At 34.9% G+C, this 18,354-nt stretch overlaps 1 protein-coding gene across 1 annotated transcript; it reads right to left on the reverse strand.

Annotated features, from left to right (window-relative positions):
- Positions 1 to 442: 442 nt before the first annotated feature.
- Positions 443 to 15,196, reverse strand: LOC148951812 (uncharacterized). Its single transcript, XM_089089072.1, has 5 exons — positions 15,121 to 15,196; positions 9,578 to 9,826; positions 8,481 to 9,191; positions 6,684 to 6,797; positions 443 to 537 (listed from the first exon to the last, which is right to left on the reverse strand). Exons 1-5 carry the CDS (start codon positions 15,194 to 15,196, stop codon positions 443 to 445), a joined length of 1,245 nt encoding a protein of 414 aa, XP_088945198.1.
- Positions 15,197 to 18,354: the final 3,158 nt, after the last annotated feature.

Below are 18,354 nucleotides of genomic sequence, written 5' to 3' on the forward strand. Positions count from 1 at the left end.
CATATGAAAATAGAAACTTTTTTTCAGTTCTAAGTACTTCAAAGCATCTCATTAGAAAAGCAATACTCAACAATGGTATCGACAATTATTTTATTAATTTAATATCTGAACTTTGTTTAAATTTGACCGATGATAATTTTCAACTGCCAGAAGTAGTTAAGAAACAGACACAGCAACATCGTTCCATTGTACGTATAGGGGCCTTTAAAAAGAAAGGACAGAATTTTAAAAAAAAACGACTTCTTCAGGCGGGCGGTAGCTTTTTCACACTTTTACTGCCAATAATTGCATAAATTGTAAACAGTTTTTTCAACAGAATGGCAAAACCTTATACAGGGACTACAATAAAACTCGCTCTCTCAGCCGCCAAACACTTTGAGGACAATATGAGTAAATTTCTCGAAACAGAAACTATTGATTACGATAAAAAACTTATTTTACTTCAAGATGTACTTCGTCGATTGGGCAAACAATATCTATCAAATTCCACTGCTGCTGATCCCAAAAAAGAATCATCTTCAAAAGTGTCTGCTGCTTCTGTAAAAAAATTAACGAAGGTGTAATTGTATAAATTTTTTTTTAAATTTGTAATTATGAGGAACAAAAATAAGCTAGAAAAAATAACATGACTCATAACCTCTCTCATGGAAAGTGATCAAATTCAAGTTGAGAGCAATGGAGAAAGTATTATAATTCGGTGCAAGAGATATGGTCTACTTTATTTAATGTATGACATGGTTACAAATATTAAAGGAATATTATCAATTAACATTAGTATATACAAATTTATAAAAGCACTTTACCAAAAGTATTATTGGAAATTTAAAAATTATAAAAAAATTAAATGAAGGAGCATCATCATCATCACTAAAATATGAACTTGAAGAAGAAGATTTTAAATCGATTTTGGATAATACTAGCACACACCTGATAGCTACACAAAAGCGAAGACGTATCACCTCAACTTCACCACCACCACCACCAGCAGTCCGTAGACAACATGGTAGTAGACGTTACACAGCGTGTTTGAGTTAAGAATGGTTGAAACTCTGACCTGTGCTTATAAAAATATTGGCGAGGAGGGGAGTGTAAGTTCCCCCACACATCTTTCCAAAGTCATAGTTTTTTGCAGTGATAGTGTCCAAACCTATCTACAAAATGAGCCCAGTTACATTCTGCATAGAAATCATAGAATTCGTGACAATCAATATCGAAAAACTAAAGACTTTTACCCACTGGATATAATTCAAGCAGATGTCTTGACTCTGGATGAGCTTCAAAGACGTTACAATACACCATAAAAGTAGATTCTATTTGCAATCAGTGTTTTTATTCGATATGCATATGCAATTCTATTTCGATCAAAGAGATGGACTGAAACTTCTCAGGCCATTGAAAGTAGTGTCGAACAGTAGTCATATAAAAAAATTCAAATAGATCATTGTTGTTAGTATGTCAATTCAAATGGAGCACAAATACGAGAAAATTAAATTACACTACTCTATAAGGCGCAGAGTCTTCGTCAGTCTTTACTGTACGAGCGGTTGATATTACCTCTTCGAATTTTGATATTAAAATCTTTTGCATTGTAAAATACAACAGATTTTATTTATAGTCTGGATAAAATCATGATGATTTATAATCCACGACATCATCAATCATTATCCAACTCTACAACAATGGAAGCTTACCATTTGGTTCATAATGCAATTGTCTTCTTTCTTAAACAATATTACAATAAATCAAAAGTCAAGATGACTAACATTTAATTCAATGTTTACGATATAGTTTGAATTAATATAAAAAGTGCTGTTTTTGAAAATAGGACTAACCTGCGGTTTACTGAACTTTTTAATTTGGCAAAAATTCAAGACTCTAAACCCATAACTTATTACCTGCGATATATCAAAGATTAGGAGATTCTTGACACCTTTTATGACTTTGACTTGCAGAAAGTTAAAAAATCGAGTGTAATCTATAAAACTGAAAAGGTATTAAAGAGATGTAGTAGCAGGGGTAAGAGACAGATTCTAGGTCTGTGGATATGATAAAGCTAAGATTATGATTCTTGGATTGGCGTTGAATATATTGACAATGCCCAATGACGTTTATGTAAAATTAATTTCCAAAGTTTTAGGTACTCTTTACAACGACATTAATAGGACAAGTTATTTTTGAAAAAAACTCCCACCACTGTCACATTTGACGGCGCAGATGAAGTGTCCCTTGTCGACTGTATTCTCAAAAATAACTATGATATCCAGATAAATGATCTTGAATATTACATAAATATAAGTCAGTTTTAATTCGGCGATGAAGGTCCAATGGCATATTTTTACTCGAATGAGTATCCTTTTGCTAACATCCCCTACAGATAATACCATAACATGCAGGACCGGTGTCGATTTATCAACAAAAAATTGTAACGCTAAAAAAAAGCGGTTTTACTTTCAATTACTCGACAGAGCAAAGGCGAATTTATATTACCAATCCAAATGAGACTGAAAGATTTGTCATCAATTAGAATTTACGGGAGGTTCTTTGTTTTAAAAAACGTATTACTCAGAAAGAAAATGTCAGTGGTGGTGAGATTGCTATCTATAAAGACTATGAATCCACCTTCTCCACTGACACTTGTATATTTTTTTGCTCTTCATGTTTTGAAACATCTATGTTTTTCACTTCAAATTTTCCCCTTCTTCGAGTTTTTTACAGAAAAACCAATATAGACCATGTTCACAACTACAATATACATCATTGTCATTATAGTCCAGTAAACACATACTATCTGGAGCTCTGTCAGTTAACACTAAGAACTGAATTAGGTTATCCAATAGCAATTTCAAACGGATTAGCAGTGTTTAATTACCATTTCCGACTCATTTTAAAGGACAACGACGGTACAATAACCTAAAAAATGAACGATAAAAGAACTCCATTTGTCTGTCCCGATATTGACTGTTATGTTGTTGCTTTGAGTCCACGTCAAATAGGCAATGGATTGGACTACTACAAGGGGCGTACTACAATGTCTGGCTCCGGTATTATTGGCAAGTTTGCTAGGCTTTTTCGTTCTGTACTACCCCTTTCCAGAAAATATCTTGTATCCGCTTCATCAAATTTTGCTGCCTCTACACGACAGGTATGGGGGTCGTGAAAGAATTTCTAGGAGAATGTTAAGGCAAATATTAGATCTTCAGCAAAAGTGGTCGGTTAACACTTAAATTCGCTAAAACCTGGGTATGTACTGACGAGGATTCTTTCACGTAAGTCACTAATCAGTCTCAACCCAGGCATTACTCAAATTACATAAACTTTTAATGTAATCAATAAAACAACACCGGCAGATCAGCATCATCAGCACAAGAAGAAAAAGAAAAAGACTGTTAGATAAAAGAAGGATTTTTTCTCTTGAGATGACTTATCTACCCCACAAAGAATCATATCCTTCAATCAAGTAATCATTGAATCTATTCAATGATTAAAATGTTGATGTCAGCGTCAAGTTATACTAATATGAACAATTTAACCCTCAACAACCCCTCTCAGACTATATACACTTTGAAATGTTGTCAAATTAAGTCTATTTCATTGATTTGTCGTCAACATTAATTGATTTAAATGTTGTAGTGAAGAAAAAGCCAGGTAATACAACTCCAACGGCTAGCGATGGTCTCTCCTATGAAAACTGTTTTCTAAACAACCTTTTCAAACAAATTAATTTATTTATTAAAGGAGCAGCGGTGATAACTAGCAATAATTTATCCAACTATGCAAGCTACATACAATTTATGATGATGACAACAAAGGTGTACAAGGAGATGAGCGGACAATCATCGGGCTATGAATATCGATCATGTGTTGATATTGATTGTGAGTTGACCACTGCACTCACCCGAGAGTATCATCTGGTTCGAAAATTAAATCATGAGATATTCAATATATCCCAATGGCTACCCCCCAATGTCAAGATTGACATAAAGTTGCAGATGGCTCCATTGACTTTTATTGTGAGAAACTTACGTCCTGAAGCATCAAAGGGAAATTTTATTATCACCTGGTCAAGACTCCATGTCCTAAAAAAACAGGTTATGAGCTCTGTTGCATTGGCAGTGGAAAATCTAAGAGCCACTGGTAACAGTACTAAACTTCTTGTCCCTCATACGATCACCCATCAATCTCAAAGTGCCGCTGGCTCTCGTAGCTATAATTAGTCATCATTTATCAATAGAGAAATCCCCTCAACATTCGCATGGGCCTTTGTGAAGAGTGGCAGTGCCGTTGGATCCTGGACTGAATCTCCCCATGATTTTAATTTTTTAGGTCTATCTAGTCTTGTGTGCAAAGTGAATGGTATTCCACTGTACACTCTATCATTTGACAAAAAATCCTATAGAACTCTGTACGAGTTGACTATTCAATCCCTAGATCATGACTCTCAACTATTTGAAAATGGAATAACCGATTCAATTTTTTCAAAAAATCATGGGGTTATTGTTTTGGACTTGTCAGGCACACAGGATATGAGCATAGTAAGAACTTGGAATGTACGATTAGAGTCTACATTTGCCATTGCTCTGACTGAGAGTATCACGCTACTATTACTGAGTCAATTTGAAACCTATTGGGAAACTACGCCTGACGGCAGTTTTCTACTAGACCTTGCACAATGAATACAAATCAATTAATCAATGTATTCATTCTGGATCAAGACATGTCCCAGTACAAGTCCTTTTGCATACCGTCGGACTTCATTGAAAAAAATTCCCAGTGTTAACAATACTCTAATCATTGTTAATAGCAGTCCATCGACTTTGAAGACTGGCCATTGGCTATACATCTTTCAAACAGCGAAGAATATTGAATTTTTCTATCCTTTTGGCCTCTCGTATAAATTCTTCGCTCCATACATCAGCATCTTTATTGAAAGCAGTGGGAAAAACATTATTCAAAATCAACGAAGAGTACAAGATTTAACGACTAAGACATGTGGCTTTCATGCACTACTCTTTTTCATGTTCAGATGTCGTGGCTACACCTACAAGCAGTTTCTCAACATCTACGTTGAATTACCTCACTTGAACGACTTTCTAGTGGATAATATACTTACACTTTTATTTAATTTTTATTTTAGTGCCATAAGAATTAAGTTTTCTAAAGATTTATTTGAAATTTTTTGTTAATAAAAAAAAAACTATATAAATTATAAAATTAATTTTTTACTCTTTATATTTCATAAACTACTAGATATTTGTCGACGAGAACGAGTGCATGTCGATTATCTTAATTCACCGTGCACTGATCATAATTTAGTGCAATGTCAGGGTCACATTTTCTACAGTAGAATGTGACTTCACTCTTGTAATATATCTTTGTATAGTCAATGATACTAGTCGCATTCATTCTATAGAATACACGTGTTTCAATTTGCCTATTTGAAGCAATTTCACCAACAGTGTCCTCAAGTGTCGAATCACATTCTGTCGCTGCCAAATAAAAATCAGTGGGATTATAATCATAACACCCATTGTCTTCACAACAATGACGTAGAAACCATATTCTCTTGTTGTTCCAACAGTTGAATCGTTGACCTGGTTCCTCCTCCCAGAACAATCTAAAACCACGACGATACCAATATTGTAGCAATAGACTAAAATTATGGATAGGATTCTTTCCAATCATACCGGTATATGTACTATCCCACTGCTTACATTTTTCATAATGACAATTGGAGCATAGGTGGCCTCTATGATGAAAGTCACACACCTCTTCAAGACAGGAATTACAACCTTTAATTTTTACAGCATATCCTCTGTGCAATTTACACGGGTTGCATAATCTACACTTTTCATCATACTCCTCAATCATTGTGCAATTCTCACATGATGACCAGCTGCCCAGTGTGTACATACATAGTGGACATGTATGGAACATTTTGTCATGTGTTAACGCTCTCACTGCCACAATGAAACTGAGTTAGCAACATCAAAAAATTGCCTGAGATAGAGATAGAGAGAGAGAAGTAAATCATCTTTGAGCACCATCTTTCTTATGAAAAAAAGTCCTAAATTTCTAGAAACTAATGTTTAAAAGCATATCCACAATATCGTTTTGCTGTGTCGTGATCAATATATCAATAAATTGTGTAATTTCATTTGGACCACGATGTAGAAGCTTCAGACAATAGTCTAATGATAGAGAATAAGTTTTCATTATATCGACAAGCATCCCCCGAGAACATATCTTCATTTGAATAGACAACTCTATAAAATCATCATCTAGAATTAAACTTTTGCAAATAAGAAATATAGTCCTCATGATTCGATCTTTCTCGAATCTGTACATTTGTTATATTCATAACTCTCTCACGATCAAATTCGAACTAATAAGACTCTCATATTTTTAATCTAGAAAATACAAAAGTTTCTAATCGAGAAAAAGAAAAAAATACCATTTATTTAGAAACACTTATATTGAAAATAATTACAATAATAATAATAGTCACTGATGCATTTTGTTCTCATCAATATATTTCGATAGGACATCTAACGCCGACTGAATTTTATTTATATGGAGAATATTTACTTTTCCAGCAAAACACAGTTGTTCCTCCTGCTTAAATTTGCTTAATGATATCACATATCTAACATACATAATGTCCCATTCAAGACATAGTCTACAACCAGCAGTTATTTCCATAGCCACATTGGGCTCTCGTGCATCGTTGCTGCTGCTGCTGTCATTTACATCATTAATCTCCAATAGTTTAAATGCACCGCAAATTTTTTTTTTCTCCACTAATAAATACAAAAGTAAAACATATTATATTTGAATCAAAGTACATTAATAATATTAATTGTAAAGAAAACTATTCCTTTTATTCAAATCCTAATCACTAAACAAGTTATACTCGTTCCTCTTGGCAAAGAGTGTAATGACCTGTTTACCTACCAGAAAAACCGGAAGGAACGTAAAGGCCCAGAATTCATTAGAAGGACTATACTAGCAACATTAGAACTTAAAACGAACAGAAATTATTACGTATATGAGGGGGTTCGCCCCCAAGTCAATACCTCGCTCTTTACGCTACAGTTTTTTTTAGTGCTTTCAAAAGATCTATCTATTCTAATTAAACGGTCTTTGTGATTCAGGGGTTTGTGAATTAAACAAAATTTTAACTTTTAACGTAAAGAACGTGGTATTGACTAAGGGGAGAACCCCCTCATATACGTAATAACATATACGTAATAAAAATAAGAAACAATAAAAAAAATAAGCGATACGGCTCAATAGTAATCGAAACTTTTAAAAACAGAATTTTGATGTCAATAAATGTATCAAAAGAATGGACTTATAATGCTGATTCTAAATATATAAATTTTATTAAGTTTTGTATTACTCACCAAAGGCTACGAGCCGGAGAAAATTTACCTGATTTTTTAAAGAAGAGGGAAACATCCCCTACAAGTGAAAGAATTTTAATGAAAATCACACCGTCAGATTCAATGTATCAGAAAACCCTGTTACATAGCTCATATCAGCAAAAATCTGCAACTTTGTATTTTTTGCCAGAAGAAAAACATACGAATATAGAAGTTCGTTACGTAAGTTAATTTGTAAATTACGTCAGAACCAAATTTAGAGACAGCCATTTAGCAAAAGAAGAGTAAAATTTTTATGCAAATTTTGTTTACTTATTCAATGACGGTGAGCCAAAATAAAAGCTGCATTAACTAAAAAACGATCAAAAATTAAATAAAAAAAAATAACTTTTTTAAACTGAAAGTAAGGAGCGACATTAAAACTTAAAATGAACAGAAATTATTCCGTATATGAAAGGGGCTGTCCCCTCCTCAACGCCTAGCTCTTTACGCTAAAGTTTGGCATTCTCACAACTCTATTTTTGTTAAAGAATAATAAACTTTAGCGTAAAGAGCGAGGCGTTAAGGAAAGGACAGCCCCTTTCATATACGGAATAATTTCTGTTCGTTTTAAGTTTTAATGTCGCTCCTTACTTTCAGTTTTAAAAACTTGTTTTTTTATTTAATAGCCTATAAGATGCAACTGTTAGAATTTTAACCTTACCAAAAACCTTTGAAAGCGGTTTTAGAAAAGAGAAAAATTCGAAATTCGTATAATTGGGCAACATCTAACCAGTGTCGCTACTAGTGTCGCTACATAATAGGAACTAATCAAATAAAACAGAAAATTTTGTAGAAGAAATAACTTTAATTCTAAAAGTTTACATAGATTATAGGGAAAAGTTAAAAGTAAGAAGTTAACAGAGAGAAGGTCTTCATTTTACTCTTTAATGTTTTTTAATTTCATCTTTGTGAAAGAAGTCACCAGTTCGTTCAGGTCGATGTCTTTTGCCAAGTCTTGTTCAACTGATAGAGTGGCCAGTATTTGAAGCCTTTCCTTCGTCATGGGGGATCGAATTTAAGTTTTAATTAATTTTAATTTTGAAAAACTACGCTCACCACTAGCAACAGACACAGGCAGAGTCCTCAAAATTCGTAAAGCCACGGACAAATTTGGGGCACAATCTTTAAGGTCATTGCTTATGATGAAGTTAATGAAATCTTCTCGATTTACGTCCTTAGGTGCTCTCCCAGCAATGGCTTGAACTTCATTGCAAAGTTTGTGGCCTTCATTATCTTTAGCCCCATTGTTTGAGAGGAAATGTTGTAAATTCATACAATCGTCCATCAGGGACTCCGTTGTTGCGGTATTTACCTTGGATATGTTGTGGAGAAATCTAAATATAGAAGTAGCCTCTTCTAACTGTTGGAATCTTTCATCCAGAGAAGAAAATGCAGTATCGAGAATGGCAAAATGGAAATTGACTTTAGAATGTTCTTTAGGGGATACCAAAGGTTCATCATCTGCTTCATAATCAAATTGGTTTTTCTTCTTTTTCAACCGAGTTGGCTGGGTTTCTGTTTCATATGTTGGTTCAACTTTTAGCTCCTCTGCCACCACTCTGGCGTCAACTAGAATACTTCCCGAGCCATCGTCGCAACGTAACGTTTGTAAGTACAATTTAGTTTTGCTTACTTTAGTTTTGGCAGCAGCCAAATCAAATAGTTTGGAATGTAACTGCTTACTTGTTATGTTGATTTCAAAAAGTATGCTGTGCCATAAAACTACACTTACAACAAACTTGTATTTTCCAATGTTTTTCGACAGACCTAAAGTTTGCGCTCAAGAGTTGTTACTTGTTGGCCAATTTAAGGAGCAATCTTCATAAATGTCCATTAAAGCGTTATGAACATCACCCAGTTGATATCGAAGAGGTACGAGAGCATCTATTCGAATTTCCCATCTGGTTTCACTAAGGGGTTTGAGCGTCAAGTTAGTTACATATTTTTTAAGAATATTCCAACGTTGTGTTGAAGCAGAAAAATGAACATAAATTTTTGAACCAAAGCAAATAACTTCGTAGCCTCCAAGCAACAATGTGCTGCATCATTAACAACAAGATTCTACGAATGTGAGATAGAAGGCACATAAAATGCTCTCGGGTTAATCTCTTTGATTCTCTTTTGTACTCCGGAGTGTTTGACTTTCATATTACTTCCGTTATCATACTTTTGAGCGCGTAGATCGTCGATGCAAACTTCGAGTTCTTTCAACTTTTCAACAATTGCTTTAGTTAAACTAGCACCAGTTGTCTCAGTCAAGGGCATGAAACCTAAAAAGTGCTCTAGAATTTCACTTGCAGTTGCCGTGATAGCAACAAATATTACAATCACACTCATTTGTTCTGTATGGCTGACATCTCGAGTACATTCAAGAATTATAGAGTAACACTTTGCAGCATGGACTACAGAAATAATTTTAGCCTGCACGGCGTTTGCTAACAGTTTGATCATTTAGTTCGGTACATCTTTGCTCAAGTAATTTACCTTTGTCTCATTGTCTTGAATTTTTCGAAGATATTCATGCATCAAGGGGTCAAATAGCACCAATTATTCCGGAAATTCCAAGAGGTTTCCATTACCAGCTGTGAAGAGTTTCTCAGGTTTTCCTCGAAGTGCCAGATTTTGAGCTCCTAAAATTGGCCCAAGAGCAATTATTCTTTCTAAGACAATTTTCTAATATTTTTCTTCTTGTTTCATCAGCCGTAAATTTTCATCATGCATAGTTTTATTTTTATTTAACCTTAGCTCAAGTTCCGTCCATTCATGAAAGCAAGTTATGTGACCGTCACTCTTTTCATGATTGTTCAAAATTTTAGCTATATCTTTTCCAATCATTGGTTTCTTTTGAACATAAACGTAGTGGCGGAGTTGATTTAATGAACAGTTTACAACAAAAGCAGAAAAAAAAAATCATTAGATTTTGAGTATAGTAACCACTTACGACAGACATATTCACCATTGGCTAGTTGCCTTTGGAAATGATTCTTTGAAAACCTCCTACGACTGATATCGAATGGAAAATCAATATCTTTTCCTGATGAGGACCACGTTGAACAGGAGATGCTCAAAGAGTGTCATCGCACCTGTCAGGCCAAGTAGCTGGGTCATTAAAATCAAGAGCTGATTCTGATTCTTGATTTTCTAGCGTAGACACTTTCAACTCTTTTTCAGTACCTACACTTCCATCGTTACCTTCCTCTGTTCAAATTTCACTGACGTTCTCCTCAACATTATAATTATTACGACTATTTTCAAGTATATGATCTGCTACTGATAAGGGCCCCAGTCCCACTTCCTCTTCACACGCTGTTTTGTTGTTTGATTTGTTCGTGGCTTAAATACTTTAAAAATGACCCTTTTCGTTCTGAAATAAACTTGTCCTTCTCAGCTTTGTTTTTACGGTATTGGAAGCCAGATAGTCTTTTTCTTTCAGCCATTACAACGAACAATATGTATTTGAAATCTAAGATATTATATGTAGAATTTTACCACACATTGTAGAAATTTAAAAAGATACCAACTTTTTTCAAAGTATTTTTCTTGAGTGTGAAAGATCAAAAGTTGCAAGAATATTGTTTTAAACTTCATATTTTGACATTTGAAATATTACCAAGTAAATCTTTATGATGATGGTTTTATACTTATAAAAAATAAATTTGTACCAGACAAAGCATAATACAGAATGTGTATCAGCTAATTTATACAGAAAAGTATGGTGTAGGCGGCACTGTAACAGCTAATTAGTATGATAAAATAATACCAAGTAACAGTCGATTCAGAACAAAACAATGAGAGGCCAGAGGTCTGGCAAGAATTAAACTGTTACGTACAATAATAATACAAAAATCAATTAATCATGTTCCCTGGAAATTGAACGAGAATTAAACTTATTATTTTATTACCTACTTCACTTACTTACATCAAGTTGTATGTACTATGTTGTATACACTTTTTCCACTTCGTATGTTGTAGGACACATCTGACACAAGGCCGTATGAGGTTAAACTTACATACGGGAAAAGGAGGCTGTTTACTAATAAATTAATCTAACTTAGATAAGGTATTATTGAAATTACACAGACAGAAGACTATACAGCACAGTCACAGTGTAAGAACAAACCGCCAAATCTTGACTGATCTGATCACCTGTCACAACACAACTGTCGTTATGAGCAGAGCAGGGATGACAACAACGCCGATTCACGTAAAGACATGAAACTTTCATTCAAGGTCAAATGGCTACTCTGAGACTACGCGGCGGAGGCCACGCCCCGTCCCTGCTCTCCAATCTCCACACACAGCACAGTACCAACCCGCACCTCTTCACCTTCTTCAGCGCACAACCGACACTGTCTACTATTGCACAGTGTCGTCTATCACTCACGTCTTTCATACAGAGTGAATCAGTAAGTTTAACTGTAAAGCTTAATTAAGCTAATATTCATAAAGTTTTATTCTGAAATCATTTTTTTTTTATTTTTCCATTTTTGCCACCCTCTTCAGGTTGCCGCCCTATGCGGCCTTGCTGCCACGTAGACTCGCCGTCACGGCTTGCAACCGAAAGTAAACTGTTATGTTTTAGCTTTATTAGAATACCAAGATCATGCATACCTTCTGTTTATTTCGTCAATGTGGTGTTTAAAAAGTTAGGTGTTTCCCAAGAAGAATACCTACTTATCTACTTATAAAACCTTGTGATAGGCGGATTGCTGATAACTGATTAAAGCCCTGGAATACCTGAGACTCTGATATACTTCACGATTGACTCCTCTTACTGCTAATTATTTTATGAAGTTTCTGTAGAATTTTAGAGCTTAAATAAAGACGAGTCTATAGTATTCTCTAAGGTATTTAAAATTGTCTGGACTTTATATTTTTGCACACTGAGCTCTCTTTTGGCATTCATCGTGTCATGAAGCCGCTCAATTCTATCTTTGGTCATTCAAAACAATACTGTTATCTAATTTATTATCAAACAGTTCGTGGTAACGAACTGTAAGTAAGGAGCGACCTGACTCTAGAAAACGGGTTTTAGATACCAATAGACACATCAAAAGAATCAAATTTCAATGTTGAATTCAAATATATATCTTTCATAAAGTTTAGCGCTACCCATCAAAAGTTACGCGCCTCAGAAAATTTCGCTGATTTTCAAAAAAAGGGGGAAAGACCCCCTAAAAGTTATAGAACCTTAATGAAAATCACACCATCATATTCAGCGTATCAGAGAACCCTACTCTAGAGGTTTCAAGCTCCTATCTACAGAGATGTGGAATTTTGCTTTTTTTGCCAGAAGAAAGATCACGGATGCGTGTTTATTTTATTTTTTTCCAAGGGGTGATTGTATCGACCCAGTGGCCCTAGAATATCGCAAGAAGACACATTGTGACGAAAATTAAAATTTCTAGTGCTCTTTTTAAGTGACCAAAAAATGGAAGGTAACTAGGCCCCCTCCCACGCTTATTTTGTTCCCAAAACCACCCGATCAAAATTTTGAGATGGCCATTTTGTTCAGCATGGTCGAAAATATGATAAATATGTCTTTTAAGATGACTTAATACCCCGAAGTCCCCAGGGGGAGGGCTAAAAGTTATGAACTTTACCCAATATTAACATAATTATAGTATTGGTTATTGGGAAGTATACAGAAGTTTTCAGGAGGTTTTTTTTCTGGTAGTGGGAGGGAAGGGTGGGTCGGGGGTTATGTTGGAGGATCTGTCCATGAAGGAATTTTTCATGGGGGAAGGGAAATTACCATGAAGGGGGCGCCGGACTTGCCAGCATTATTTATTGGTTATTGGGAAGTATACAGACATTTTCAGGAAGGATTTTTTTCTGGAGGGGGGGGGGCTAGAGGAGGGGGTTACTCTGGAGAATCTTTCCGTGAAGGATGTTTTTTGGGGCGATGGACATTTCTATGAAGGGGGCGCCGGATTTCCAAGCATTATTTAAAAAACGATCAGAAATTAAATAAAAAAAAACAAGTTTTTTCAACTGAAAGTAAGAAGGAACATTAGAACTTAAAACGAACAGAAATTATAACATATGTGAGGGGGTTCTTCCCAAGTCAATACCTCGCTCTTTACGCTACAGTTTTTTTTAGTGCTTTCAAAAGAGCTATCTATTCTAATTAAACGGCCTTTGTGATTCCGGGGTTTGTGAGTCAATTTTTTTTTTAGCTTTTAACGTAAAGAGCGTGGTATTGACTAAGGGGAGAACCCCCTCATATACGTAATAACATATACGTAAAAAAAAAGAAAAAAAAAACAAGCGATACGGCTCAATAGTAATTGAAACTTTTAAAAACGGAATTTTGATGTCAATAAATGTATCAAAAGAATGTGTATATAATGCTGATTCTAAATATATAAATTTTATTAAGTTTAGTATTACTCATCAAAGGCTACGAGCCTGAGAAAATTTACTCGATTTTTTAAAGAGGGGGGAAACATCCCCTACAAGTGAAAGAATTTTAATGAAAATCACACCGTCAGATTCAGCGTATCAGAAAACCCTATTGGTTAATGAAAATCACACAGTCAGATTCAGCGTATCAGAAAACCCCTTGAAACCTATAGGTTTCAAGCTCATATCTGCAAAAATCTGCAACTTTGTATTTTTTGCCAGAAGAAAAATATACGAATATAGAAGTTAGTTACGTAGTTAAATTTGTAAAGACAACCATTTTGCAAAGGAAATGTAAAATTTTAATGCAAATTTTTTTTATTTGTTCAATGAAGGTTAGCAAAAATAAAAGCTGCATCAACTAAAAAACGATCAGAAATTAAATAAAAGAAACAAGTTTTTTAAACTGAAAGTAAGGAGCGACATTAAAACTTAAAACAAACATAAATTATTCCGTATATGAAAGGGGCTGTCCTCTCATCAACGCCTTGCTCTTTACGCTAAAGTTTGACTTTCTCACAACTCTATTTTTTTAAACAATAAAAAGCTTTAGCTTAAAGAGCAAGGCGTCGAGGAGGGGACAGCCCCTTTCATATACGGAATAATTTCTGTTCGTTTTAAGTTTTAATGTCGCTCCTTACTTTCAGTTTAAAAAACTTGTTTTTTTTTTATTTAAGTAAGAATGTAAAGACGAATATCCATTGGTCTATGAATTCAATCTCTTTTGTTATCATGTCGCAAAGAAGTGGCCGTTGGTGCGTTGTAGTCCATATTTAAACGTGTCATGAAGCCCCTCAATGCTATCTTTGGTCATTCAAAACAATACTGTATCTAATTTATTATCAAACAGTTCGTGGTAACGAACTGTAAGTAAGGAGCGACCCGTAAGTAAGGATATATCAAAAGAGTCAGATTTCAATGATGATTGCAAATATATAATTGTCATAAAGTTTAGTTCCACTCAGCAAGAATTACGCGCCTGAGAAAATTTGGCTGATTTTAAAAAAAAGAATAAAAGACCCTCAAAGAACTAAAGAACCCTAATGAAAATCACACCATCATATTCATTGTATCTTCATTCCAAAGCAACTAGCTGCTTTGTTGATAGCGTTTGCGCTGGCTTGGATTTCCTCTAATATTTCGTTCAGGCGATTAATGTCATCAGCATATGCCAGTAGGTCAAAAAGGTATCCTCAAAAGACTATTCCCGTGTTATCGGGTACAAGTGCCAGCAAGCTGCTTAGGAATAGACAGAAAAGAGTGAACGAGAGGAGGTATTCTTGCAGAATACCTGTAGAGGTAGAGGTAGAAAACTCTTCAGTGAGTCCTTCACTAGTCTGCACCATGCTACTCGCCTTTTCGTACATACTCCTATACTATCGATAATATAAGAGGGAATTCCGTAGTGAGCCAAGATATGCCAGAGACCATCTCACCAGATTTGGCCAAAGGTTTGCTTAAAGCCGATGAACAGTTGGTATAACTCCGAATTCCAAATTTTGTTTCATGATTTGTTTAATGACAAAAATTTGGTCTATAGTGGAACTATTCTGACGGAATCCTGCTTGATAATCGGGTATAACATGTCTTGTCATGTTTCCTATGCGGTCTAGGAGTATTTTTGTGATTATTTTAGCGGGTTGGCAAGTAATTGATATGGGTGTTTAGTTGTCACAATGGCTTTTGGATCGTTTCTTGTGCAGGGGAACTATGAAAGATGTTGACCAGAACTTGGGGTAGTATTTTATTTCCCAAGCAGCTGGTTCTGTTCGATGGTCCAGATCGATGATAACGTCAGATTCTACTTTGGGCAGTTCTATTTCAGCTATAGCCATTCTATAGCCCAAATTATATATTTACCATATATTCTGTAACTTGTCTTTGTCTTGCCTCGCGCTAAGCTGAAAAAAACTAACGAAGAAACCGGTTTTGTTCTCGAGTTTTGAACATTGTAAACTTGAGTGAGTTGCCCATAATACACAAGTACCAAAACTCCTTCCCCCTACGGAAATTAAAAAATAAAACTCAAATAATATTCTCAAATTTGGAAAGCCTTCTTTTCGAAGGGGGGGGGGTATATTCCAGGGGGGGGATTTTCCGGGGGAGTAAAGTATTCGGAGAGTTTGAAGTCAGAAAACAATTCTTTCTAGGTATATGGTCACTAAAAATTAGAAAAGAATAGCGAGGTATCTGGAAATTTTTTTAACTAAAAAGAAAAAAAAATCCTAGTAAAAAAAATCCCAGTAAAATATGTTTGGTACGATTACTCTGCATATTAGACAGATAGATGGATAAGTGTATTTCAAAGCCAAATATACGGCCATTAACACAGTAAAATTACATAAATGAAAGGCTCAAATAACATAAACTTTGATCAGCGCTCGTCATAAAACACTTAAATGAAACACGAAATTAACCTATTAATAATACTTAATACTTGGAAAAATATTCATTGAAAAAAAAAAATACATTTGAAAAAAAAACATTTAAGACTTTGAAAAAACACTCAAACCATACATTACATTTACTTTATACTGGGATTTTTTTTTTTTTTTTTTTTTAGTTGGCAAAATTTTCAGATACTTGGCTATTCTTCTGTAATTTTTTAGTCGCCATATACCTAGAAAGAATTGTTTTCTGACTTCAAACTATCCAAATAATTTATTCTCCCTCCCCCCCCCCCTATGTGGAAATATATATCCCAAATTATATATTTCCCATATATACGAAGAAACTGGTTTTGTTCTCGAGTTTTACACACATAAACTTGAGTGAGTTGCCCATAATACACAAGTATCAATACTAATTCCCCCTACGGAAAAAAAAAAAAAAGTCAATTACAATTCTCAAATTTGGAAGCCTTCTATTTCACGGGGGAGGGCGTATTTTCCGGGGGGGGGGGGGTATTTGACGGAGGGGAGGGTAAAGTATTTGGACAGTTTGAAGTCAGAAAACAATTTTTTCTAGGTATATGGCGACTAAAAAATTACAGAAGAATAACGAGATATCTGGCAATTTTGTTAACTAAAAATAAAATTAAATTAAAAAAAAGAGGTCCCAGTATAAAGTAAACGTAATATTTCATTTAAATTTTCTTTCCAAGTGTTAAGTATTTTTTTTTTCAATGACCGTTTTTCGAATTATTAAGTACTATTATAAGATAATTGTAGTGTCTCATTTAAGTGTTTTATGATGATCGCTGATTAAAGTTTATTTTATTTGTGCCTTTCATGTATGCTATTTTACTGTGTTCATGGCCGTATATTTGGCTTTAAAATACACTTATTTATCTATCTATCTAATATGCAGAATAATTGTACCAAACATTTTTTGTATGCATACCCGCTATAATTTAACCCCCCCCCCCCTAATTTGCAAACCTACAGCCCAAACATGTTTCTAAAGTAATGAAGAAACTAAGAAAAAACTGGTGTTTTCTCAAATTTTACAAAGCGTTAACTTGAGTGAGTGGCGCATAATCCACAAGTACCGGAATTCCTTCCTCCTGCGGAAGTTAAAAAATCAAATAAAAATAAAATTGTCAAATTTGGAAAGCCTTATTTTCCACGGGGGAGGGGGTATTTTCCGCGGGGGGGGGGGGATTTTCCCGGGAGTTACTAGTAGAAAGGGGGGTACCAGCCCCACGAGTACAATACCCCTTCGAATCCCGATCCGGACACTTTTTTTAAAACTCCCACGAGTACACCAAATAAGGGCATAGAGTCCCTAGGGAGAACACGTGGTTAATGGGGTCAATGACCTAAATTTCCAAGATCGATGTTGTTGTTGTTATTGTTTTGGGCAAGCGCATAGAGTCAATAGGGAGAACACGTGGTTAATTAAAGCGATAGGGAATTGGGAATACCTGTGCTGTCAGTAATTAATCAAATTGTTTCCAGGCAAAGTTTAATAATGTCTGACAGGTACTGTCAATCGTTAATCAAATTGTTTCCAGGCGAAGTTTAATAATGTCTGACAGGTGATGTCAAGATTGATTGATTTGTCACGAAATGGGAATTAATTTGTTGTTTCTAAGGGGAATTATTGATTCAAGAAAGGGAAATTAATTCGTTGTTTCTAAGGGGAATTATTGATTCACGAAAGGGGAATTAATTTGATGTTTCTATGGGGAAGGTGGGGAAGAGATATGTTGATTGCGTAATCGAAGGGAGAGAAGTCCCGAGAAATTGATTACATAATCGGTAGAACCCTATAAGGAGCTCGTGACGGGAATCAATTTATGGGCATAGAATGACGTAATCAACTAGGACAAATGGATTTCTGAGAAATTGATTACATAATCGGTAGAACCCTATCAGAAGGTCATGACGGGAATCCATTTACGGGCATAGAATGACGTAATCAACTAGGGCAAATGGATTTCTGAGAAATTTATTACATAATCGGTAGAACCCTATCAGAAGGTCATGACAGGAATTCATTTATGGGCATAGAATGACGTAATCAACTAGGACAAATGAATTTCTGAGAAATTGATTACATAATCGGTAGAACCCTATCAGAA

This window comes from Artemia sp. Qi Xiang Cuo, chromosome 5, assembly GCF_049724085.1.
Source record: "Artemia sp. Qi Xiang Cuo chromosome 5, ASM4972408v1, whole genome shotgun sequence".
Classification (NCBI taxonomy): Eukaryota; Metazoa; Arthropoda; class Branchiopoda; order Anostraca; family Artemiidae; genus Artemia; species Artemia sp. Qi Xiang Cuo.